This window comes from Parasteatoda tepidariorum, chromosome 8 (genome assembly GCF_982258835.1).
Source record: "Parasteatoda tepidariorum strain Cologne lab strain chromosome 8, Ptep-v5.0, whole genome shotgun sequence".
Lineage (NCBI taxonomy): Eukaryota > Metazoa > Arthropoda > Arachnida > Araneae > Theridiidae > Parasteatoda > Parasteatoda tepidariorum.
In genome coordinates, this window is record NC_141762.1 from 35,784,651 (window position 1) to 35,812,641 (window position 27,991).

The 27,991-nt window shown below is 26.9% G+C and overlaps 1 protein-coding gene across 2 annotated transcripts; it reads right to left on the reverse strand.

The window, feature by feature from the left end:
• Positions 1-11: 11 nt before the first annotated feature.
• On the reverse strand, positions 12-27,945 carry Cdc16 (cell division cycle protein 16). Of its 2 annotated transcripts, XM_043053793.3 has the most exons (17): positions 27,786-27,945; positions 25,768-25,822; positions 22,879-22,976; positions 22,750-22,788; positions 20,483-20,599; positions 19,167-19,323; positions 15,888-15,982; positions 15,488-15,621; positions 15,310-15,389; positions 11,457-11,506; positions 10,151-10,221; positions 8,058-8,183; positions 7,263-7,415; positions 6,065-6,190; positions 5,848-5,983; positions 3,715-3,805; positions 12-278 (listed from the first exon to the last, which is right to left on the reverse strand). In XM_043053793.3, exons 1-17 carry the CDS (start codon positions 27,903-27,905, stop codon positions 100-102), a joined length of 1,827 nt encoding a protein of 608 aa, XP_042909727.1. In that variant the 5' UTR covers positions 27,906-27,945; the 3' UTR covers positions 12-99. The 2 variants fall into 2 exon arrangements, with proteins under 2 accessions (XP_042909727.1, XP_087006244.1); XM_087150118.1 differs by lacking the exons at positions 22,750-22,788; positions 22,879-22,976; positions 27,786-27,945 and having other exon boundaries at positions 25,768-25,807.
• Between the last annotated feature and the right edge of the window lie 46 nt (positions 27,946-27,991).

Below are 27,991 nucleotides of genomic sequence, written 5' to 3' on the forward strand. Positions count from 1 at the left end.
AAGAACAAATATCATATAAAAAGATAACATTTATTTTGGCGCATTTATATAAATTAATAAATTGTGAACACATAAAATACATTTAGGTAAAAAAATGAACTATTCAACACCTTCCATTTCGACATCCATTGAAATATTTGTATGATGAGTATGGTCACTCAATGGAATATCATCAGTGATTATTTCAGTCATTATATCACTAGTCTCTTCACCAGGATTGCATGTATCTGAAGAGACATCTGATGGGAAGGGATATTCAAGAAGCTCATCAGGGGTATCTGTAATCATTATTTTCTTTTAAAAGGCATTTCACTATTATAACAAAATTAAAAGTATTTGAGTTTTTCACAGGACTACACAAAGATGAACTAAGCCTGACATTACACATGTTTTTGGTGTGATAGAAATATCAATCATTATCCCATTTAGGTGAGTGTTGCATATCCTGAAAAAGCCACTAAAGAAACACAGAGCGAGACAGTATTGCATAGCTTGCTTCATTCTGTTTAGGAAACCAATTTAATTCAAGAATTTCAAAATTCCTTCACAGATGGTGCTGCTGTCTAAAAAAGCTACAAAACAATGTTTCCTGCTGTTATTCAAACTTAAACGTTTGCATGACTTTATAAATTCTGTATTCAAACAGTGCCACACTGCTGTTGCAAAGAATAATTATTCTGAAAACATTGTTTTATAGTTTTTTTTCTCAATCAAAAGTGTCATTTGCCCAGAATCTGCTGTCTGTCTTTAAGGAACATCCAGCCATACTTTTTTTTATAGTACAGCATTCTTCCACAATATGTGGCATAAAAACAGCATTAAAATTGGATAACTACTTCTGTTTGTGCATTGTACATAAAATTAATGAAAACTTGAAACAATCACACTCTTTTAAAGTGGTTAAAATTTATGAAATAAACAAGTATTAGGTTTTTTATGCTTATTTAATGGTTTGAATATCCAAAATTAATCAAATTTCTTACTTACAACGTTTTAAAACATAACATACGTTAGGCAATTTTTTTGTAATTTTACTTTGTTAATTATGCTTGATCAGAACATCCCTGAAACTCACCATGTCAAGATGGTATGGTTGGTTTACCATCCAATTTTTTGATGTGATTTTTACATTACATTCAAATCTAATTACATAAGTTTTTTCAGTGGAGTAGAATTCTTTAGATTCAATCGGTAACTAAATTAAGATTCCTTTTTCTTATGAACTACGCATTTAAAGTCTTATTTATTTTTTGGAGTAATGAGATTTAGCTGATCTAGATCTTAGTGTTGCTCAGATATATCCATCACACTAACTGTTTTTCACATATTTAATTTGAAACCTCTGTAACAACTTTGGCACACCTTTCCATGGCCTGGGGGTGACAAGGAATCTTTGGTATTTTTTCAATTAAACTATCGGCGTTTTATCAGAATTGATAAAGGATTTTCTGTCATCTTCACTTTAGTCATTCAGCTTTGTAGGACAAAAATTTCAATTAGCAATTTCATCTGTTGCTTGAAAGTTTATTTTTGGTAGTACCAAATTTGGTCTTAGCTCAATAAATTCCTGTCAACCAACAATATTTACTGTACATTTTAAATGTATTTACTTTGGGGCTTTTTCCAAAAGATTTGGTAAATCACAACCTTGTTTTTTTGCACCATTCTAGATGTATATAAGAAGGATTTTGAAAGCTAGACAAATCTCCCCAAAGGAAAAGCCTGTTAAAAACTTCATACTACCGCAGATAAATTTTAAATCTTGGGAATACTTTGAAATCATTAATTGGTATTTTAGGGCAGTATCCTTCTCTAATGATGCACAACTTAAGTGAAGATTAAATTAAATCAAACATTAATTCTGACACTACATGCATTAAAGAAATACCACAAACTTGTGACAGAAGTTTCGAATAAAATATGAGAACTATGAGCTGAAGATGGATATATTCCAGCAGCACTTAAATCTAGACTACTACTTCTCCAACAAAAAAAAAAAAAAAAAAAAAAAAAAAAAATCAGAATTCAGATGCAAAGAAGGAACCTTAACAATGCCGTAAACCAAAAAATCCCACTCCATTGAAAATATTTGCTATGGCTGCAAATATAATTTAAATACCCCATCAAAAAAATTTTAATGTTGGTTGAGTGAAAGGTGGCACTAGATGTCAACCAGCTTCTAATAATGAGTTTTAGGCAGTTTTAATCTAACATACAAGCAGTGAAAATTACGAAACATTGGCAGCTTTCTGTAATTTTCTAAAATGTTGCGTGAAAGTAAAACAAAATAAATATTGGTCAGAATTTTATTGAGATTATCCCTAACAGTTAAACAAGTATAAAATATGCTTTAAAAAAATAGGTATTTTTTAAGAAAGAGGTGGAAACATAAAAATATTTTAAAAAAATTTATGCCATTTTTCTTCTTTTTGCAAGCGGTAATTTTTCCACTCTAAAGCTCTTTAAAAAAATTAATTTGACCCTCTACTGAACATTACCCAATGATTGATATTTTTACCTGGTAATCTCAAACTTACTTGTCCTCCTTTATTCAAGCAAAAAAAAAAAAAAACTACTCTGTAATTAGTTTCACACACATCCTATTACTAACTACTTATTTAAAATTAGAACCATGGAGTACATGACTAAAAAGCCATACACATAGTACTTGATTTAAAACTTCATCCGTTTCAAAAATGTACAAATTAGAAATAACAAGTCAACATGTTTCAAGCACTCAAAAATAGGCACCCATTTTCAAGACTTGCAAATAAATGAAAAGCTTTTATAAATTTTAAATCATATTTCCTGAAAGTGTTTTACATACAGACCTAATAACTTTCTGAATAAAATTTTAAAAGCATGCATAATACTAAAGCAGTTTTCATCACATAAAAGATTTCTTCGCATAAAAGACACACACTTTAATTATAAAATGGTCGCAGTTTTCATAAAAAAATTACATAACTGATTGTCAAAATTTTTTTGCAGTTTTCTTTTTTATGTAACACATTTGAGTTTACTTAAGACAAGCATGGACAGATCTAAAATTTTACAATACTGTATCTAAGGTGATTGTAGGAGTTATTGCAATAGACAGACTATTCGCAATAGACGAAAATTGTCCATGTTTCTAAACCCTAAACACATGACATAATAGACTACTTATAACTAAATTCAATTTTTTACATTTAATTGAATTTTTAAAATTTTTTTTTGTAAGTTTAATTCACATTTATAATTTACTTCACTAAATTCAATTTTCTCTCTAATGATTTATTTTTGTTCAAAATTTTAAAAAACATTGAGAAGTAATAAAAGCTAGTTCAACAATTGTGAGATCAACAATTAAAAACATGAAAACAGAAACAAGAGAATAAAGATATAATGTAAATATTACAATCAATGTATGAAAAGTCAGCATTATATGGAAAGTTTAGAAAAATAATGATCATTTCATATGTTGCCAGTTGAGTTTAGAAAATCTATAGAATGCCAGATTTTATAGATTGATCATAAAACATATGTTTTTTTTTAAAAAATTGGAAGTAATTTAGACCAAAGGCATATAATTAGAAGGATTAGCATTCTAACCATTTAACTAATTAAATAGAATTAAATACAATAATATTAATTAAATAGGATAATACAAAAATTTAAAGGAATATTCAATTGCTCAAATAGGAAAAAACTTAATAAAACTGTAATAAATACCTATACAAGGGGAAGTTTCTTTTACAAGCTGTTCTATCACAGAAGACAACATTGTGTTAGAAAAGACATCATCTCGTTGTAATCCTAGGGCCTAAAAATAAACATAAAACATCATTGTTAACGTTTGTTACCCATTTGATTTGTAATAGATCTACACTATTATACGCTTCCAAGGTATCATGCTACAGTTTGTTGCTTTGTAACCATGTGAAAAATCTACTATCATGAACTGATAGATGAAGAAACAATTTTTTTTTTTTTTTTTTTTTTTTGAATTTATTTGACTGCACAGTTGCCCAGCAAAAGAGAGAAAGCTTTAAAAATTTTATCTGAACAGGTTGCCTTTTCTGAAATTTTCCCTATAACACTGCTGATTGCTCTTTTGTCAGAATTATTTTTAATATTTTTGACAAATACAACAATTCAAAAATAGTTTCTTATAAATTACAAAACAAAAATACTTAGGATGCCAACTTTTAGCAATTATATTCTGATGAACAACACTCTTTTAAATGAAAATTAAAAATTATTCGTTTACAAATTGAAAAACTAACAAATAGCGAAGATGTCAACATGTAGCAAATATTAGGATGGATAACAATTAAAAATATTCTTTCACAAATATTCATCACTATACTAAAAAAGCTAACATGTAAGGACAATGTTTCATCATATAATTAAAAGTCTAATTCTTTTATTTTCTTCAAACAATAAAATTTTTTTCGCAAATTTAGTCACAAAATAATCAGAGTTTACAAATAACAGAAAAATGATTTTCATTTAAACCAGGAACAAATAAATAATTTTATCCTGGATGAAAATATAAGATTTTTTCAAACTGCAATTTAAAAGTTTGTAAGTTAAATGAAAATTAAAAAAAAATAATAAATAATCCAGACAATAAAATATGCAAATAAAAAACAAGGATTAATAAAAAATTTTACCATGTTATCTGCTAATTTTTTTTCTTAATATTCACATAAAATAATTTCTTGTTTTGCATTATTATTAATTAGGTGTTAACACATAATAGTGGCATGGAAATACAGATAAAGTTTTTCCACAGACTATTCACTAAACAGTAGATGCTAAAACCAACAGTATTTTTTTAAGCATAGCTAAGTAATATCATAGTTATTGGTAAATATATATAACGCAAGCCTAGTTTTCATTGTAACAGCTGTACTCTGATTACTACTACAATTTAAATAGTAATTGAATCAACTCGTAAACTGCAAAGGTTAAGATAAAACTTGTAACACTAAAAATACAAGAGGAACTGCAATTATTATTGAATAAAAAAACTTGATTCCACAAAAAATAAAATATGAACAATATGTTAGCAACTTTTGTGATTTCTTTACACTAAGTAAGACATTCTGATAACAATGAAGAAAAGATCCAAAAGTTAACAGATTTGCCACTAAAACCAAGGGAAAAAAAAGTTTTCCTGTAACAGGTGGCATTAATTTTATAATTTTCAATTTGCCATTGGAGGAGAAATAGACAGTTTAAAAAAATATAACAAGACCATTTTTGGGACAAAAATAAGGAAATTTAGGTCTTGCAAACTCAATACACTCCCTTGAGTCATGATGGCTCAGGGGATAGAGTGATCGCCTTCCAATGAGCTGAACCGGGTTCAAATCCCAGTGATAGATGGATGATACGAATTCCGCATCCGACTCGCACCAACCACAGTACTGACGTGAAATATTCTCAGTGGTAGACGGATCATGGATTAGAGTACCCTTGCCGTCAGGCTAATTGTGGGAGGTTCTCGTGGTCTTCCTCTCCATGTAAAGCAAATGCCGGTTAATTCCATCAAAAAGTCCTCCATGAAGGCAAATTTCTCCCAATGCTTGATCCAGAAGTTCCAGTCTTCTGGATTGGGTTCAAAATTACAAGGCTACTGTAGTTGAACATCAGTAGTCGTTATAAAATATATTCCTTTGATTTTTTGGGGTATTTTAGTTAAAATCCCAGATATTTCCCCCTGATGATTTTCCTGTTTGTGGCCCCCTGATAAGGAAAATATAGACAAAATAAAATGTACAACTGACTAAGAACTAAAAAACAAAAAAAGTTAGTTAAAAGTTTAAAAAAGTTAAAAGTTTAAGTATCATATCTTACTTTATGAAAATATTCAACTGCTTCTGCCCAGTGTGAAGTTAAACTATGTACAAATCCAATTGCAGCATAAGTGGATGGATTTTGAGGTATGAGTATTAAAGCTTGCTCATGATAACTAAGTGCCTCTTCATACATTCTATAATAGGATTCAAGATTTATGAAAGCAAAAAAAGGTCAATTTTAAAATAACTAGAATTTAAATTATGACAATAATTACTTAAGTTTTCTGCAAACATGTCCTAAATTGTTTAATAGTCCTTCCCATTTTTCTGGAAGAATTGACTGGCCACTTTTTTCAAGCCTCAATAGAGAATTTTGAAAATAATGTAATGAATTTGAATAGCTAAAATAAAAATTTGGAGATTAGTTTTATAAATCACGATATAAAAATAGTATTTCGTTTACAGTATTTAAATATAAAATCTTCATGACATTGAAATATGTCTAACAAATAATAAATTGTAGTTTACTGGTGAACGGTCTGTATATAGTACCATCAATTTTCAGTTGAAATTTGCAAAAATGTACATAGTTTTAAACATAAAAAGTTTAATTTATTTTTAAAAAATTTGGGAAACATACCGAAAACATTATGCTTTAAAAAATCATCCTGCAAAGGGTTTTCCATCTTGAAATTATATTTTACGTGCCTAAAACTATTTTAATGACAAAATTCTAAACAAATTTAAGAACTAAGAAATTTTAACTGTATTTTTGAATTATAATAAAAATAAAACTATTATTTTGGAACAAAAATAAACTTGAGAGCATGAATTTCAAAAATAAAGGAAATATTCCAGTATATAAATGTTTTAGAAATTATTATATTTATATGTTGTCGAATCATTATAGTTATTTCTATTATTATATTTACATGCTGTCAAATTTGGTAGCGTTATCTTAATTTAATCTAAATCAATGGCATTTTACAATTAATTTCAATAGTATGAAATGTTTCAATTAAGCTGAATAATTTAATGAGAAGGCAAATTTTAATGTAAAAGAATTTAAGGCAAACAACATTCTGTCGTTTCTAAGTTTTAAACTCATTTTTCCAAATTCACTAAACTGTCAAATAGCATTTTCCCACTAAACTCTTCATTTAGTCGTATAACCTTTTTTCAGGTAGATTTTGTAATTAAATCACATGTATCACTCAACAAAATGCAAATAATAGTAAATTACAATAATGACATTGAAAACTAAAATACATAAATAGTTTATAACAATTTTTGAACAGATTATTTTAACTTATCAACTTACTAAGCATTTGCTTATTATCTATATTTTCATTATGACCATTGTCTACAAATCACTTGCTTTTTATTTGCTTGCTTCTTTAGTTAAATTTCTATATCCATGTTTTTTTATTATTTTTTATAATGTAACGATATTTTGATTATAAGAATACTTACTTTCCATTTTGATATTCAACAACTCCTAGTTCATGTAAAACAAATGGATCCCCAGGTGCTATATTCTGAGCTTGGGAGAAAAATCTTTCAGCTAATCTTATGTTGTTTGATAAACCATATTCTAGCCCTATGTATAACAATGGAAGATGACACCTAGAAAAAAATAGACTATTTTTTAAAAACTAATCGACAGTTTCAGTTTTTCCTTTGTTTTTAAAGAGTTAACTTTAACAATAAGTTAAACAGTAACGTTAACTTTAGAGTGAATATTTAAGACAGCTGTAAGTGAATCAATATGAACATGTTTCATTGAAAATTATCTTCGATTGACATCAATAAGAATTTTTTCACAACAAACGCATTAAAACAAGTCTAAAATAGAATGTTTAATATTTTCTTCCACTTTTACATAGGAGATATAAAAAGTTTTTTTTTCTTTGCAAGTTGGTATAAGAATTAAATAACTATAATTTATACTATATAAATTATAGTGATGGAACAGGTATTTTGAAACTCAATTAAAAATACAAACTAAATGTCTAAATAATTTCTTTACGAAGATGTAAAAATTAAGAGAATTATTAAAAAATAAAGCTTGCATAAACATATTTCCATTTTCTTCCATATATTTCCATTTCAGAAACAACTTAACAGACAAACCAACATTTTTACAAGTTTGTCACAATGAAAATCTGGAATTTCACTAGGAACTAATATTTTATCATCATTAAAATTATAGTTTTATTTTAAATGATTGCAAATTCTTAAAAGAAAACAATAAAAGATTTACCATACCCTTTCATTAACTGAGATGCTCGACAATAGGCAGCCATTGCTTGATCATGTTCATTCTCAACAGCAAACGAATGTCCATACATAAGCCATGCAGGACCATAAAATCTATCTAATGTTGTAGCTTTGCTGTAAAAACAAATAAAAAAATTAATTTTAAAGATAGAATGAAACTTGATAATACTAATAGATGAATTCTACAATTACTTTCAATACTAATACTAAATTTTAGTTTTAAAAACATTTACAATACAACAATAAGTTCATTTTATGAGTTGAAAGAATACAAGCAGATTTTAAATTAATATATTTCACCTTGCAACTAACAGTGTTCCATTAAGTCAAAGTGTATCTGCTAGTAATAAATAGTAATGCTTTCAATGCTTAATACAGTGTATAGAATCTACTTAAAAAGTTTTAAACATTTAATTCATAGTATAAAAAAAGAGATACTTTAGACTATATTTCTCATTACATAGATATCATGGGTCTTACAAATTTATAATAGTGGTATAAATTAGATTTAGGTTCGGTTAATTTAGATTTCTTATCATTTAGTGCTTTGAACACAAAGAGATACCTGTAAATATACATCTGTAATATACCCAGTTGCCTTGATCCGAAGTTAGAGAAATGTAATGTGATAAGAATAATGTAAGGTAATTTCCCTGAAAAGATCTTGCTTAGTGTTTAAAAATGTAAAGAGAGTACAAAATTCCTTGTTTAGTTGTTAAATTTGGTTTGAACATTGAAAAGACACATTTTTAGCTGTGTTCATTTTCTTAAACACATATTTTAAGCTTTATCCAGCATAAAAAGCTCAATGATGATATAAGAATAAAATATTTGTTTGCAACGTTTAATACAGTATCATGTTTGATTGTAAAAAGCAAGCAGAAAAATAAAAGTTATGTGACCATTAGTCAATACATGAAACTATGAAAAGAAGTAGCAGAAATATCAGCAGCTAAGTTGGCCTTTGGAGTAAGAATTAAAAGCTCTTGAAAGAAGTAAAACAAGACAATGCATTGGAAGGAAATAAAAATAACTAGAGATTTTTCATGCTGTAAGTTGTGCAGCTGTTTCTTTTTTAAGTATAAACAGACTTAATCAACCTTTTTTTTGTACTGAAACAAATAGCACTTAGCATGTTTATTTAGGACAAAAAACCTTACTGATTGAGGGAAATAAAGAACTTTGGTAAAACTTTCAACAAAAATTTTAAAAAAATTAAACAAAATTGTTTTTGCTTAAAAAAAAAAACTTTGGAAAGTTTGTTTAAAATATAAGTTTAAATAATTTTTAAAGCAAAAAATGCATTATTAAATCATTTAGAAAAGCGTCATAACTAGCTTGACTACCCAAATAAAGAAATATCATACTTTGTTGTCAATAGAAAAAAATAAAGCAATATTTAGCACAGAAAAAAAATCATTTTTTTAGTAATTTGCAATTTTAGATAATTAATTCCATTCTAAAAATTATATAATGATAAAATTTGCAATTAATAAATAAGAAAAAACTAACAAAGCAAAATATGACTTGCAAATGTGTAACAATGTCTGAGTTTTTGAATGGCTAGACTTTCAAAAATTCTTTCAGATAAAAATAAGTATGCTCTCTGTTTTTATTTATAATAAAAAGGAATGACTTTTACTTTGAACATCAAAGCTATTAAATAGTAATGATTTCTTCCGTATTTCTTTTAATTACAATCAAACTAAACATTAGAAAAGAAACTTAACAAGAACTTTTTTGTTTTGTTCAAATTCCAGAATTCATTCGCAATATTGCAAATGAATTCTTACAATGAATAAATACGATTAAATTATTTTATAAGACATTTCCTAGAAATAATTAATTAAAGTCAGATTAATTAAGGAATTACGAAATTCTATAAGGCAATGAATGGTTTATGTCAAAAGCCACAATGCATGCTAAAGCAAGAAAAATATCAAAGAAATGTACATAATGAGTCGAAGAATGAATGAATGTGATTTCATAAGGTTATGGCAATAAGTTGTATAAACTATAAAAATTGGATTATTATTTGATTTAAAAAACACATTTAATCATCCTGCAATTTTTCAACATACCTTAAATACCGCCGAGCAGCGTCTGTTTTAGATATTTGAAAATAATAGCATCCAACTGCATACCAAGCAACCTTAAAAATTATAAATGATATAGTAATAAAAAATTAAATCAACTACAAATAATAAATGTAAGTAGTAGATTATTAAAAATAACCATTGGTTAGAATTTTTAAGAGTAACTATTCGGTTGCACTATATACAAGAATAAAGAAAAAATTTCTTTCTTTTACTTATGAACATGTTCACTGCAGATCACACATCAGGATGCTATTTTAACGCTGCTTTTCAAAGTTTTGCCGCCAAGGAAGATATAAAAAATATATATATAGTTTATGTGCCTTACACTTCTAGCAATGTGATGATTTTACACTATACATATAATCTTGCTGTGAAGAATTATCTGGGTATTAGAACAGACAAATAACTTAAATTCTTCAAAAGTTACTAAACTTTTTTAAAAATTGCCAATATGAGGATATTTTTTTGCATAGATGAAAATTATCAAAATCACTGCCTTATTCTCAGTTTTTGCAAATTTTTTATAAGCCCAAGTAATGCAACATTGGAGTATGTTTTTAAATAGTAAAAAAATTAGACCACAGACACTTCATTTTCACAAAATTGCGGCTTTTCTCCATATTGACATTTTACACCATTTTCAAAATAAGTTTAGACAGTGCTGGCTTTAGATAGGCTAAACTTGACCTCACAGTCACGAGTAACAATAATAAACTCACAGAAGTTATAAAAATAGCATATTATTCGCAAAAATGCATCATTTCATATTATAATAATATAACGGAACTTGCAAAAAACAGCTTTAATGTGCTGGGTGAGATCAATGGCGAACTTTTGCGATGGTTTTTACATTTGATAATATTTAGTGAATAATATAACCAGAAAATTACATTTAATGAATAAAATAAAGAAGGATTGACAAATAAGAGAACTGGAGTAAGGTTGACCATAGATGGTTAAAAATGTTTCATTAACTTCCCTCAATTTTGAGAATCCCAAATACTTTCAAATACACTTTTACGGATTCAAAGATTGCAAATTTTTATTATATTTATTTACACTTACAAAAATGTATTTAAAATGTAGGAGCATTTCTCTTAAACCACATTGTACTTCATAAATAAATGAAATATAAAAATAAGTGTGTTTTAAATTGTGAATTTAAAGATCAGTGATACACTGATTTAAGTTTAATTATCAAGGGTTAATATGCATATATAGATAAATAAAAAGTATTATAATGGACAGTAATATTTAAGATGAGCAATAAAAATATATGAATACTTACAGCGCTTTCAGGGTAAAGATCTACCAGTTTATGTGCCAGATAAAAGAGAGCTGAAAGCACACATATTTTTACTTATGTAAGTTTGAATACTGGTGTAAAAAAATTTTACAATAGCAAATTTACCCATAAAGTTAATAAATTGATCTATATCCTTTATTTTGGCAAAAAGGAAAATCTTAAGCTCTTTGATAAAAAAAATTTCAATTAAGCAAGTTAGTCATTAATGTTTATCATTTCTATTAACAATTCTTTTTAAGTACTACACTGTACAGAGATTTAAATGAAAAAATTAATTAATTAATAAAATTTCAATATTCAACAAAGAAAAGAAAAAAAACTATTGCTGATTTTTTAAATATTGTCCCTAAAAGTCTAAAAATAACTGTGTTCAAAGCTTTTTTTTTTAAAGCATTTCTATACAGTGCCGCCGTAATTACTAAATTGATAAAACAGGGTTCCCACTCTATGATGAGATTGAAATTCAAGGACTTTCCAGGACTTTTCAAGGACCTCAACAAAATTTTCAAGGACCTTAATCTAAGACCAATTTTAAAAATTATTCTCTTCTATTTTACTAGAAGCAACAATGCTCGTTGTGGCAATAATTAATTTCAAATATAATACCTAAATGCTTTGCCTATATAGAGAGAAAAGAGTATATGTATTATGGACTAAAATTTATATTTTTTTAAAAACAACCCTACTGGTTTTACATATTAATTCACAAAATCATTTTCAGCACAATCTATAACTAATGGTAATGAGGTGTTAATGGTGAAATCCTTTAATCCTGTGTATTTCCATATGAAGGCTGCATGAAAGACAGAGCTAAATCTTAGGTATTCCATATTCCATGACTATTCCATAACCCCTCCTCTCCTCTATTAAACATCGTTTCTGAAATTATTCATCCATAATTTACACAACCTTTTCTAAATGTTATGCAGCAACAATTCTTTCAGAAAATAAAAATTAGAAGGAACACATCCCATTTTCACCATGTTTAAAAGCATTATTCGTTATGTGTAATCCACAACTGCCAATGAATATGACCTGGTGGGAATATTTCTCTCTTAATTCACACTGAAGCTTCTAATAGAATTTCCAATTGACATAGGGTCCATCCATGGATAATCGAAGTATTTTAGAGAGCTTTTAACCATCATCCATGCATTTGTAAAAAGAGGACAAAATATTTTCTGCAGTTCCATGATCCATAAATTGGGAGGTAAGATACTTAGTGCAAACTTTATTATCAATTCCTTACCATAATGTTCATCTGCTTAGATTGTAGAGACTGACTTAACGTCTCATCAAAGAGTACAGTGTAGCAATCAACATTCTTCAGCTCATTTATAAGAATCCCTTTGAAGTATAGTGCCAATCCAAAGGAGCCCAAATAGGCTCACTTTGCGGCACTACAAAAAAAATTGTCTCGCTATACAGCTATCAGCAAACATTTTGGAGAACAATATACTAATCCCTTCACAGGAGTTACATGAATAATTACTAGTGATGCACTTCAGACTCCAGAGAATTTCAGCATCAAGCACCTTCCTTTTGACCAGATAAGAAGACAATATTACCTCGGCCACTAAAGTTTCTGTTTCACATGGGGCACACGATGTTGAAGGAGTATTTACACCAGATGAATTAGATGTTGATGTCTTTGGAAAAAGAGAACTCAGGGCATGAAACTGCTTTTTTGTTTTACCTTTCTTTGATGTGTGATTTCAGAGCTGATTCTTCCATTTTCGCGATATCGATCTCCTTCATGCATAATCGGCACTTGGCTCTGAACTTCTTTTCGGGCATCGATAAAATCCATTCTTTATAAGCTTGATTATCCATCCATTGGGGATTAAAATAGCACTTCCCAGGCATAACTAGTCTAAACTACATAACACAAATACGAAGCTGTGCCTTTGCGAATGCGCTTTACAATAAAGTTTTGAAATGACGCAAATGTAAGGACAAGTGCGGATGGTAAAACGGCAAATTTATTGAAAACTACAAGGTACATATTGTTACGAAATTCGAGAGTATTCCAGTTTTGATAAGAAAAAAGAAGATCTAAGCATATGCAACAGAAGATGAAGTGGAGTCTCGCCCCGAACGCATTGATTGTCCGCGCAATGTGCTCTTCGCGCTTGGCAGACACCAAGACGCTAGGCCCGGTTAGAAACGGTGGCGTTAAAAATCACGTGAGAGAGCTCGGGAACAAAACAGAAAGAACGAGAAAGATCCGCGGGGGGTTTATAAAAAGGGCCGCCGGCAGTATTGGACAAATTCAAGGACCTATCAAGTTTTTCAAGGACCTAAGACGTTTTTCAAGCACTTTCAAGGACCTAAATTTAGCAGAAAAAAATTCAAGGACTTTCAAGGACTCTCAAGGACCGTGGGAACCCTGTAAAAGTATAGAACCAGACATTTCTGAAAGCAGATCAACTTCAACTTCATGACAATCAACTTTTTACTTCAATTAAGCGAACCAAACAAATTTAATTTTTTTGTTTATGATCTATTAAAAAGTTAATTACCACGAACATACATGTAAAATTGTTGAATGATTTATTTAGAAGTTTTGAATTAAAATTTGAATATCAATGGAAGGTTAAGGTTATAATTTAAAATAAGCACAACATTAAAAATGCCAACATCAAGGTGTTTGAAAAACACATACTCAGTTATGATGTCTTAGAATATGGAAATGACAGTTTCAGACAGTGGCTTAAAAGCAAAAATGTCCCTAAAGTGTTAACAAATATTAATTATCATTGCCTTAAAAAAATATTTAAAGCTATAATTAAGGCAAACAACCTTTGCAGATAATTTCTTCGTGATATCAGGTTTAGATACCAATTTAAAATTGCAAATGACTCATACATGTTTTTTAAAAAAAATTCCGCAAAACTAATGAATTTCATCCACTAAAACATTAACAATTAAAAACCTCATGGATAGATTTAAAAAAATTTTTCGTCTAAATATATAAAGTCTTGAAAAAAAAAGTGTAAACTCATATTAAGTTGATGAGCAGTAAAAATTAGACTCATTCATTCAAATTTTAAATCGCAGTATTCCTAGAAATAATTTGGAGACAAATAGCAAAATCTTTTAATAGAAGTAAATGTCATTAATTAATAAAAAATTAAAGTAATTAATCAGTAAACACAAGGCAAAGCTCTTACTGTCACTAAAAATGAAAATTTTCATGTTAACTTATCAAGAGTAAAACAGTAAAAAGAAATAATAATTATAAATTAATAAATAAGATAATTAAAAAAAACAGTTATTAAAGCAATATAAATTTAATGCACTTGAGCTGTGTTAATGAAACTAATTTAAAGGATGAGCTTATTCACTTGTACAAATTCTAGGTAAAACTATTATTTAAAATGATTCAGATTAAAATAAAAAATTCCTTTGTAAACAAGATAAACAAATTACTAATATTTAAAACAATAGCATAAAAATAAAATTGACCAAATATTGCATGACTATAATAGAACTAACAAACTATGGTATTCTTTTTTTTTAATTTAAAAAAAAAAGGTAAACTTAATGATTTTAGGTATAACAACTATGTGAAACTTAGGATGTTGCTTTGCTAAAAAAAACCTTACTAGCATACATAAAATCAAGATAATCTTATGAATATAATAAACTTATCTACTGTTTCACAAATTAATCATTTTATAAATTTAAATTGTCATCAGAATTAATATCTAGGTACAATTTTGACATATTAACCGATCCCTAACATTAAGAGTAACTAATTTTTACTCCTAAAAAAACAAATAAGTATTGATAATTTCTTCACAAAACCAAAGTACAATGTAACTGTTCTTACCATTTGTCTTTTCCAATTCCATCAAGCAGGATATATGAATAGGTAAACATTGCAAATGGAAGGGATCTTTGTTTAAAATACTACATAAAGAAATAAGAATTATTATTTAAAAAGAAAATTTTTTTTTAATTAAATATTTATGAAAGAAAGCTATAGTAAAAAGATTATCAATGCTTACGAGGTTGTTATAGTGAAGCACTGCTCGTAATCACAGTTATAATAATACTTTTCAGCTAATGCTGTACCAACATCAAGATTACTAGCGAGAAGTGTTAATTCGGCTGGAATAACCATTTCATTAGGTTTATCATACTGAAAAAAATAAAAATAAAAACTTCAACAAAGATTACTTAAAGCTTTAAATTAGAAAAAAGGTATTCTTTGTTACAGAAACTAAACATGATTTAACTTTTAACGTCAGCAAAAACTATTAACTAGACATTAAAGAAAATAGCAGACTTAAAAACAAATAAATAAAAAGGCATATATTTTTTTAGAAGATGAACAAGAAATAAATCATACTAACTAACCAAATATTACTGTACTTTTATAACCAAGACATCATGAATAAGGTTTACCTTTTTCAACTGCGTTTCATACAAAAATTTTGTAATATTAGGCTCATCTTCTGGACATTGAGCATCAAATGGCAGTGAATTCATAAGTTCAATTTCTGAAACAATTAAAGAAATATATTATTAAGCTTTACTAGGTAAATAAAAATACTATTTATAAATTTAGATTAAATAGATGAAATAAAAATTCCGAGAAAACTTTTTACTATTGATAAAGATGTATTAAAAGGGATATGTAACATGCTCATATACTATGAGACTTATAGTACTTGCTTTTATTAAAACCTTTTAGTAAGTTCTTCCAAACATAACACATAAAATCAAAAACATAAAATTTGCTAAGAAAATAAAAATAAAATATGTATATTAGGTTCTGCTTTTGGAGATTAATATAATTTAATAAAACACTATGTGACAGCAAAAATAATTACCAATATTGCTAAGGTAAACATTACCAGCGTTAAAAAGGAATATTAAAACTTAACTATGAATTGTTTGCATATTATTGAGAAGCAATTAAATATTAAAATGATAAATATAGCTCAATGCTAAATATTTTAATCAATTCATGTAAGCAAGACCTAGAAAGATATTGTCCTAATCCATAATGCAACATTAAATGTTACTATTTAGGAAAATTTAGACCAAGATATAATTTTTCCAGACTGATAAAAGTTCCTAACTTTTCCCTGTTCTTCATGTTTTGAGGCCACCCTGTCATTGTAATGTTCAATATCCAGATAAAACATTTGATGTTACTATGCATTTTCTTCTAACAAAATATTAATAAATCTCCCAGGTTAAAATAGAAAGCAAAACTATATTTGTTTTTCTTCAAAGAAAAATAAAGAAATAAATATAACTTTCAAGAGAAAAAAACCTATAACTAATTTAATTTTTGAAAAAAGAATAACCTATTCCTTTAAATATAATAACGTGCAGCATATGAATGGTCAACATGCCCGTCTTTGTTCCTGAAAATTTGTTAAACTACATAACATGAAAAAGAAAAGTTTAAAATTGCTTTCAAACTAATTGCAGTAATTTATAGCACTAAGATTCTAAAATCCAAAGAATCTCATTTATCCATTGGTAAAAAAATTAAAGATATAAGTAGTTTATGTACAATAGAAAATTATAAAATAATTTTTTCACAAGGAAAACCCTTGCCAAACTTAATTTCTTAAAAAGAAAAAACTCTTTATTTTATATGTAAAGAAGACAAAAAGTGCAAAACTGCTAAATTTTCACTTAAAAACTAATATACATATTTGTTAATGCTAAATAAGATGTGTTCAATTCTAAGAAAACTACTTAACACCCACATGATATTCTAAAAGATCGTGAGTGGGTGAAGGCGGCGTGCATCCTGCGGCACGAGAATTTACCGTTCATTCTCTTTCTCTCTGCACAGAGAATCACATGGTTCAACCGCTCCGCTCCAGTCCACCAAGGACGCTTTGCTGTTTCTTATATTAAATAAAATTTTTGAACACACACATAAGACCCCACCAATATTTGTTGCAAACACATTTAACTGCTGAATTCCCCTTCTATTTTTCAAGACAGATTTATATTGTTCATAAACTAAATAAAAATTTCGAAAATTCATTATTCATTATTGGATATATATACTATAAGAATTGAATGCCTTATGGCCCTCTAAAGAAAACTATTTTTTTTCTTTTGCATCATACATACATTTAAAAATGTTCTGTGCCCCTACCTAGAGATGGGTACAAAATATTTGGTATCAGTTACAAACTGATACTTTGTAACTGGCACTTTTAGATACATAATAATCTTAATTTATAGAGGAAATGAAAAATCATAAATTAAAAATACCATTGTTTTTTTTAACATAATTTTCAGCATTTGAGATGAATCTAATAAAAAAATCACACATATTTTGTTTAAAAAAATATATATAAATAACATATTTAGCAGGTTTTTATCATCACTACTTTATTGAAGTTAATGAAATACTAAACAAAGCAATTTTTGTTTTCTAGGATAATTGAAATGAATCTAAATTATTCAGCTAGTTCAAGAGAAAATATTTTGGGAATCAAATTAAAACAAGTTATTCCTCTAAATTGCTTTTAAAAAACATTTAAATGAAGTTAGTAAAAAAGAAATAAGATAGAATCTGCAATAGTGTACATTTTGCTTAATATATAATGCATATAACATGTTTTGTAATTTTTGTCAAAATACTTAGTAAATTTTTTTTAGATATATATATATATAATTAATTTAGCTATAATATTTAAAGAAATTCTTTCGTAATTTTGCAAAAAAAAAATTATAATGCAATTTGACTTAATTAACACGAAAAGTAAACATATCGAGACTCATTTTTATGAATTATGATAATCTGCAAAGAAACAAAATAGAATCTATAATAGGTTATATTTTATTGAAAAATAAATAATGCATAAAACATATTTTAAACGCGAATATTTTCAGAAACGATAATAAAGTGAGTATATTTAATTAAACAAAATTATTCCCCATGTATAATGTTATACTTTTTCCAAACATTAAAATCTGATTGATGTTCAAACGAAAAAAATAACATAACACTTTATCCGTTCATATCAAAATAAATATTGTAAAATTTACACATAATTAAGCAAAATGAGCAAAAAAATGCATGATAAATCATAGTAAAATGCAAACACATAATCAAGTTATTTAAGGAACTACTAAGATTGTTACTGCTTTAGAAATCAAAGTCCTAAGAATGAACCAAAGCAAACTGACTACAGACATTAATACTAAGTACAAAGAGAAACTAGATCCAAAATGGATTAATCCATTGTATCAATAACAGTTTCAAAAACGATTCACAAATCTATCAAAATCATGAATCAAAAGGTATCTGCTACTTTTTACAGGCTTACCTCATTGGTACACAAAACTGAATACTTATAACTGCTTCTAAAAGGACTTATTGTTGGATTCATTTGAAATCGATAAATGATACAAACATTTTTGGTGCTGCCACTTAGACATCAAGTTTTTAAGATTTTTATTTTTTAGAAGTTCTAGGAGCTTTACCAAACTTATTGTTTTGAAATTTAATTGATACCAAGGTTAATTTCACGATGTATCCCTTTGCAGTACTAAATACTTTAAAGAACAAAATATCAGATACATTGATACAAGCCAATCTCTACCCCTAACATACATTAGCTACTTGCTTAAAGCAAAAATGATCCATAATGAAAGGAAAAAAAACATAACTTGAAACAAAAATATTAATTTTTAAAAATATACCTTCATCTTTTGTTAACATTTGATGTTGGACTAGAGAATCAAAAGCATCATAACAAAAGACGTCAAGCTGTAGAGCATCTTTAAAACATTCAGAAGCAAGATTCCTATTATCCATTGCCTCATAGATTTGACCTTTTAACAGCAAAATGGCACTACTCTATAAAGTAAAAAAGGAGACATTTTTATTTGACTTATAGAATCGTTACAAAATTTGAATAGTAGGCAACAAATGAAACTAACGATAATTAGTTTTATGTAGTTTTTTATTTAAAAAATAAATTTATCAACAACCGACTTTTTATCTCTTGATTAACATTAGTTTTTCACATTATTGCAAAGTGTCAACTCTTAATTCAAGCTTAATCTTCAATAAACAGGCTATATGGAAGAAGTATCATTCATCAAAGTTAATTTTTTTCCCAATAAACATTGGCAAGACTTAACAATTATCATTTCAAAATAATTAAAATAACAATTACGGTGCTTAAAAATATTCTCTTTAAGATGAAAGTGTGTTTTGGATTTATTAATTTGATGTGTTTAATAAAATTATTCTTTCATAATACTTTCATAAATGTTAAGCAGTGCAGTTAATAATATAAATGTTAAGCAGGTGGGAAAATAAACTTTTATCATGGCTATTAATTTTTTAAATAATTTTTAAAATACTTATAAATTTCTCTGTCTGTTTGCTTTTATAACTTTTCATCTTTTAGCTATATTTACAAAATATTTTATTTTCACTCACAAAAATTGTCAATTAAATTCAACACATGTTGAAGAATGATGATTTAGTAAAAGACTAGATTTATGATTAATTATTAGAAATCTGTCTAAGCAAGCTCATCACATTTTTTCTTCTTCTTTTATGAAGCAGATATTAGCAGTGCAGCTAACTTTCAATATCACAATTAGAGAAAAATAAAAAAATATATATCACCAGGCAGTATTTAATGCTTACTATCAACCAGATGTAGAATTTTTTAAAAAGTATTTTTATTAATCTGCCCAATTTTTAAACTTAGCAAAATAAAATAGACCTTTCATCTTTAAAACTAATTTATATTGCAAAAAATATTTTTTTAAATGAGAAACTATCAATTTTATTTATTTACTACAGTGCTTGGAACAATTCCTTGCTAGCGCAAATTTATAATTAACATAGTAAAATATTTACTAAAATAACAAATTGTCTTTTCGCTTCAAACTTTCATGCAGCGACATATAAAATAATAAATTTTTTAAGAATAGATTAAATTTCAAATAAAACTTATTTTTGATATAATTATAATAGTAAAAAAAGAAGAAGAAATTACAAGGTTTGCATCATTTGAGTCAGACACTAAATTCTCATCTTCTGACTTGCTCATAATATTGTCATCTAATGCCACATTAAGAACATCTAATGCTTCCTTATATTCTTTGCCTGCAAACTAAAGTTATTAAATTAGTATGAATTAAAATGCTAAGAAAAATAATTATTGATCATATCAAATCAATCACGTTCTTATGGTAATGAAGAACTATGCACATTCATTAACGAAACATAAATAAAGAGAACAAATTAGGCAAAAGGATTAGACGGAACATATTGTAAATAAATAATGTAAAAAATTAACAATTAAATAAAAATAAATGTATGGGAAATAGAATATCCTTAATTATTGCAATAGTTACAAATAGAGGTAGAGAAAAATAATTAATAAATATGAAAAGCCAAACTTATAGCAAATAGAATACTTTCTTTAAGTATCGACCCTGAACTCAATTCAAAATAGGACCTGCAGAGTTACCATCAGTTTTCCTCCTTGTTAGCCAATGGAGAAACAGTATTTGAGAAGAAAGTATTTTTATTAATTTGACCAAATAGCTCAATACTTAAATACAGTCACTTGTCAAAGAAAAATTGTTTTACAAGTGACTTCTAATAAAACTTCTGTAAAATGTAGAAAAGCTTTATTATCTTCAATATTTACTGCTCATAAAATATAATGCATGTACAACTAATTTAGTAATTTTTCAATAAGGACTAGGTAAAAAGTTACGCAGAATTAAAAAGATATCAATACAGGTTCAAGCTGTAGAACTAAGAACAAGACCAAACTGATTGCCTTATGATCCATGAATGAATTGATATGAATTGTTTTACAAGTGACTGATTGCCTTGAATGATCTTGCCTCCCAATACCTCAACTTCTGTAAAGAACTAACGAAAAGCCCCACAACGAAACAAAAGACCCTGGTCCAATTTTTCCAGAGTCACAAACTAATTTGATAAAGTAAGTCTGGGAAATTTTGAAAAATTGAACATTTCAATAAAGTTTGAAAAATGACAATTTTGTTCTCTTTTTTTTCAGTCTAGTGTTGATGTCAGAGAAACACCTTAATATCTACCAATGAAAATTTGCATTACTACTATCTATGAGTTTCTAAGATATACAAATTGTCTCCTGATAAATGACAACAACTAAAAGCTATAAAAAATATTAAATAGTAATTAACATTTGAACGTCGGTTACAAAAGGAAAAATTAGAAAACTTCCAAAAACACATGATTAAATATAAGATATGGGTACCACAGTAAAAAGACCCATATTTGAATATCTACTTTCAAGAGTGGTGGTTGTACTATAGTCTCGTTTCAAAACAAATAAAAATTATTACAAGACTAAAAATTGTTGTTCCTATGCTTTTAAAATAGTTCAGTTATTTAAAAAAAAATTTTTTTTTTTTTATTTTTAAAAAAAAATATAAAAGGAAAAAAACAAGAAATTGTTTTAGTCCTCACATTCAGTGTGTTATAATTTTTATCAAACAAAAAGAACATAACTTCTTTTGTTCAAATAGAAGTGAATTAATTTAATCAATCATGTCTTAATTTCTTGCTGAACTATGCAGTATAAAAACACAATAACTGAAACTATGCAGTATAAAAACACAATAATTAAAAAATAAAAAAAAAAATAATATATTCTTTAAGCAGAATCATATATTCATTAAGCAGATGATCAATTCAGTATACAATTTTACTTTCGAAACACCTTGCTTATTAACCTGCATGAAAATTTAAGTTTTTATAACAAATTAAACAGATATTTAAAATTTCAAAGTGATAATAAAATTATGTCAGGGGCTTAAGTGGATTGGAGTGAATGAAGGTTTAAATAGAAAAAGAAAGAGAAAAGTGGCTATACTCTTCAAACTCAAGTGTCATTATATATTAAAATAAGAAAATCAAACATATATAAAAAAAAAAGAGGACAAAATATTATAAATAAATAAGGCTTTTTTACCAAGAAACTACAGTATCAAAATTAAATTTGAAAGTCAAATGTCAAATTATACGGTTTTAATTACGGTTTACGGGTTAATGTGCAATAATAATGATTTTTATTAAAGAAACACAGCTTTGGATCATGTTTCCCTTGATCAATGCTTTCATAGTTAGCCCAATTCATAGTTAGCCAATAGTAATCAAGTAATTCTTTAAAAAATTAATCTCTAAGCAGTTGACATTATTCCATGACCATTCTGATATACATATATAATATAGATACAAGATACATCAAAATTAGTGACTTACATGACATTTAGCAGCTAAATACCGGCACTCTACATCAGTCTAAAGAGAATATATATAAAAAAGGGTTAATCCTTTTTATTATATTTAATTAACTAATTAGATGCTCTAAGAGAATACAGTATATTTTACCTTGTGTAAAGTCCTAGATTTGATACAAATGGCAGCTCTGTGGTACTGCCCACTGTAATATAAGCTTTGTGCAAGCCAAAATATATCATTGGCTTCATCTTGGAAAAAAGAACAGAATAAATATTGATATAGATTATTTGCATTGATTATATTTATTTATAAAAAAATATTAGTAAGGCTCTTAAGAGAAGCAGTATCATTAAATCTTCTAAATATCTTTTTATCTTTATAAAATTCACAACTATGCACATTTAAAAACATTTTCCTCTTAAAATTACTAAAACAGGATGGAAGGTTTTTCTCTTCTTTAGCAATAAATTTTACACAGTATTTTCTAAAAACATTGTTTTTTAATATTTGCACATAATATTGTTTTTCTAGTTCTTATCTATTTTGATTAAAACTTATTATTGGTATTGCAGAACAGAGTTTGTAAAAAATTAAAAATTAGCTTTGTATGCAATATAGCATGGACAAAAGTTTATTATTCAACTAGTCAATCAAACACAATAAAGGTAATAAAGAACTAACTAGCTACACAAAAGATGCTAAAGCTTTAATTGAATTAGTAGAAAAGAAATGAATTTATTGTGTCTACTAGAAGGAAAAGTTATGCTATTTTGAGAAAATTCCATTAACAGTTTATGAAATTTGATGTCATCATTGTCTGCATGAATGCCAAAGAGTAATATTTCCTTCTTGTTTGTGAAAAAATGTGGATATTCATTGTGTGATTCAACTTATGACAAAATGTAGACATTCATGTTTATTTAAACTTTACAAAAACATGTAAGCAAACTTTGATATGCTTTATAGTTTATAAATTTTAAATAGTCATATTTAATGTATAGGGCATTGCATATTGACGTATGGCAGCGTAGCTGAGTGGTTAGAGTTGTCCTCCTTGCGAGAACGAGATACTAAGTTCGAGATACTCACAACTCGAAGAAAGTGCAATCTAAATTTTTCTTTATTATTTCTGTGTCTCCTAAAAGTTTCTAGAATGTATAATTCACCATTTTCTGTTCCCTTACTCAGTTCTAGAAAAGTTTAGGTGTTTAAAGAGGAAACGAGAGCTGCTTTGTTCCCTGTACCTGTGAAGTTTCCTAAATAATCCCTTTAACTTTCTGGACTGCTTTAGATTCCTTGTACGTAACAATAGAAAATTTTAAATAATAAAGTGATAATACAATAGAAATTTTTTTTTTAAAAAATCACAATTTTAACAAAAACTAAAACATTAACTTTATATGGAACAACAGCAAAACTTCACAACTACCTATATCTACACACAAAAACTATTTACAGAACACGCAAATAAATTTATGATGGATGTTCACTGAGGTTTTTAAAAAAATTGGGTATTAATTTAATCATTTGAAGTTTTAAAATTTGTAACTAGGACATAAATTTTATCATTAACCAAAAAGTATTAATTCATTGTATACTACAAAGACACCTAAACTGTATTTTTGTATTATGTAATTAATGTAGACACTTAAATTGCATAACTTAACTTATACTACAGGTAATTTTTATTAAAATATTTGCAAAATAAAATGAAATTAAAAAAAAAAAATAATAATAAAAGATTTTTAATTCACATAATACTGAAAGAAAACACAAATAATTTAGATCAAAAGGATAAAACTTCTTTGAAAAAAATGCGCTAAGAAGCAGCAGAAATTTCAGAAAAAAGTATCAATACAAGAAACAAATGAAATAAAAAAAAAAATAAAAATATGACCACCGAAGCCGACGTCTTCAGGGGGTACCGGCCTCGGTAGCCATTAAAAACAAAACCATTTCTATTTGAGGGAGAAGCAAAAGCTTAAAATATCTCCCTCAGTACCCCGATGGTTTTGTATAGAGGTCCAGGAAAAACAAGATACATTCAAAATAATAAACAAATTACGAAAAGAAAATCAATCAAAATCATCAGAAAATTAAAACTCACAGTCACAGGTCAAGAATCAACTTCAAAAGCAAGTGGAGGAAAAGAAAACACTAAAAACTGAAAAACCAATGCCCCCTATAATAATGCGAAGTAGAAGTTTAAAAATGAAATGGAAAAGGTCAGGAGAAGGTGATACGTAGATAAATTAATAGAATGCTTAACTGGGGCTGCTCAGTTAAGACTAGAATTGCGCCCTGTTAAAAGAAAAAATTATATAAAAACTTAAAAACCATCAATCATTTTTTTAATTAAAAAATTAACATTACAAAAATTAAAAGGAAAATCATTTTTACTCAAATTATTTAAAAAATTATCCACAGCTTCCCGAAAACTTTCAACATTATTGCAAATTTTCTTGATCCTAACTAATTGCGAAAAAACAAGATTTTTGAATATTTTACTACACAAATTAGTTTTAAAGTTGCAGAAAAAAATAACATTAAAATTAAAGGCTTTTCTTTTATCAAACACACCAATTTTAATAAAATTGTTAACAATATAAATTTTAAAATCTAAATATTCAATATTAAAGCAATTTTCATTAGTTTTTTTCAGGACCAAATCACCAGGATAAATAGTATAAATAAAATTATAATCGGCACAATTAAACAAAATCAAATCATCAATGTATCGGAAAGCATTAAGTACTTTATGTTCAAGAAATTTAGCCTCGAAAAAGTGCAAAAAAAATGTTGGCAAAAGCCCCAGAAAAGGAATTACCTTGTGGAATTCCAATAATTTGTTTATAAAAATCTAAACCATTAAAAAGAACATTCTCAAAAAGAGCCGGTACTACTGAGGCCGGTACCCCCTGAAGACGTCGGCTTCGGTGGTCATATTTTTATTTTTTTTTATTTCATTTGTTTCTTGTATTTAATTCACATAAAACATTTTAACAAAATAGACACCTAAGACATAAAAGTGATTCATACCATTTGACAGTGACGCTACTTTATCAGCCCAAAAAATTGCCGCTTGATACAGATGCTAAAAATATTTATAATAGAAGAAAATTAAAAAAACAATTAACAAAATAGTACATAAATTTTGTTTTTGCATAATGAATTCGACATTTAGGGATATTAATTTTTATTTATTTTATACTATTTTATAGTAAATGATTTGATAATCCTGATGAAATTAATTTGTAGCCTACAAAGTGAATACTATCAAAGAAATTTTTATCTTAAATTTAGAAAACTTGCTAGACTTCAACTAGAACTTTAACAAATAATTAAAACTTATTAAGACATTTACTATGCTTGTAAAATTTATATTAAGAACAAGGTATACTAATTAACTATTGAATGTACCTACTATACATATTTTACTGTGAGAAATTTTTATTAACAACTTTAATTGACAATAAAAATAACACTAGTTACATTACATTCTTAAAGACTATTTTATTACAAGTTCCATATTAAGACATTACAAGTTTTACTTACAAGTTCCATAGTAACAAACTTGCATTTAAATAATGCAAAATCTTTAATAGCAAAACTAGGATAGAAGAAAAGTGGCTTGTAATTTGATATTGTTTTAATCGTCTGTAAACTTTTTTAAGCTATAACATAAGAGGAATAATTAACTGCATATAATAAAAACTATAATAATCTAAATTGAATTTTTTAAAGAGGAAAATGCATATTATATATATTGTCTTTGAATTATTTCTCTTTCTAATCAATTAACAGACTTAGAGCTTTCTACAGTTATTTTGGTAACTTTCGTACTTGCTTGAGTCACCTACTACAAACATGTATTATTATAATTCAATGTTGTAGAAGATTACATTGTAAGTAAAATTCTAAAAAAAATATAAAATTGAACATATTTTTAATGGAGTTATTCATTTGCAAAGTTAAAGAACTTATTGCTTTTCATTGGCATAAGACATAGGTTCCCAATCTTTTAAATGTCAAAACAACATCCCGTTGCTAAAAATAATAATAATAATAAGCAAGCAACTAAAAAGATTAATTCATTTTAAGTCTTATTTTTAAGATATTCAAAATATGTCTAATGTTGGAAAAGTTTTTTAAACTAATTATGATTAAAACAACTCGTGCATAAAATTTTAAAATTGTTTACTTGAAAACAAATTCATCAATATCACATTGCAGTTTAAACAAAATACTTGGTTAATAAATTTTTTTTCAATATTTTTAAAAAATATGAAATAAGTAATCTCGTTTAAAAATATAATTAAGTCAACCTAATTATATAAAAGTAAAATAGAAAAAATATTTAGTACAGCTACGATTAAATAAAACATCTCTTTTGTACAAAAAAAGGTAATGATATCTCAAAATGACATTAAATAATCTATTTAGCTGTAATCATAAATTCACATTGAGCCCCTCAAAACAAAACTGCTTCCTTCCATCAGTGATATGTTCACCTTTTATGCTTAAAAAATTTTGTCACATTAAGAAATAAATATTTAAAAAACAATGCTAAAATAGGAAGCAATAAAAGAAAAATTTCTTTTTTTATCTCTAACACCTTTAATGTGCTATATACTTTTTTAAAACAATTTTTTTACTTGAACAACTAATAACAAGAAATTTTGAAAACATTTATTAAACCAATAAGAAATGGTATAGAAAAAAAAAAAGATTTATCTGGTATTATAAAAAATTAAGTTTACCATTATAAAGACCAAATTATACTACAATTGAATGTATTAATACTGAAAGCTCAAAATTTATCTATTGTAACAGAAAGCAGAACGGTCAATTGATTAGAAATCTAGTTTTAGGATGAGTAAGAAAATGAAAAACTAATTACTACAGTGAGTGGCATTAAATTATGCTTAAAATTAGAATAAGGCAATCCAGTTCGTGTAAGATTAAGTGAACAGAATAATTACAGAATCTAAAGTTAACCGGTGAATTGTAAGTTACGTATTGGCAGTATAAAATATGTATCTCAAAAAGTATCTAACCATTTCAATATACTTTCGCACTCGCTGTCTGAGTGCATGAAGATTAACTTGACTGGTTGTACTACTCTCATTTTTTGGAGAGAAAGTCTGTAAACTATTCTCTTCACTTTCACCTGCCATTTGATTTGATTACAAAAACAAACTTTTAAGAAGCAACAGCAGAAAAATGAAAGTCGAAGTTATTTTTATTTTGATAAGTAGCTGGC

What these genes read in the sequence shown, in the direction of transcription:
- Cdc16 (XM_043053793.3), bottom strand. Translation starts at nt 27,905, where the DNA reads ATGGCAGGTGAAAGTGAAGAGAATAGTTTACAGACTTTCTCTCCAAAA. An exon ending in AATCTAGGACTTTACACAAG is followed by an intron (nt 22,789 to 22,878) that starts GTAAAATATACT and finishes TATTCTCTTTAG; the next exon opens with ACTGATGTAGAGTGCCGGTA. An exon ending in TGCTTCACTATAACAACCTC is followed by an intron (nt 15,390 to 15,487) that starts GTAAGCATTGAT and finishes TTCTTTATGTAG; the next exon opens with TATTTTAAACAAAGATCCCT.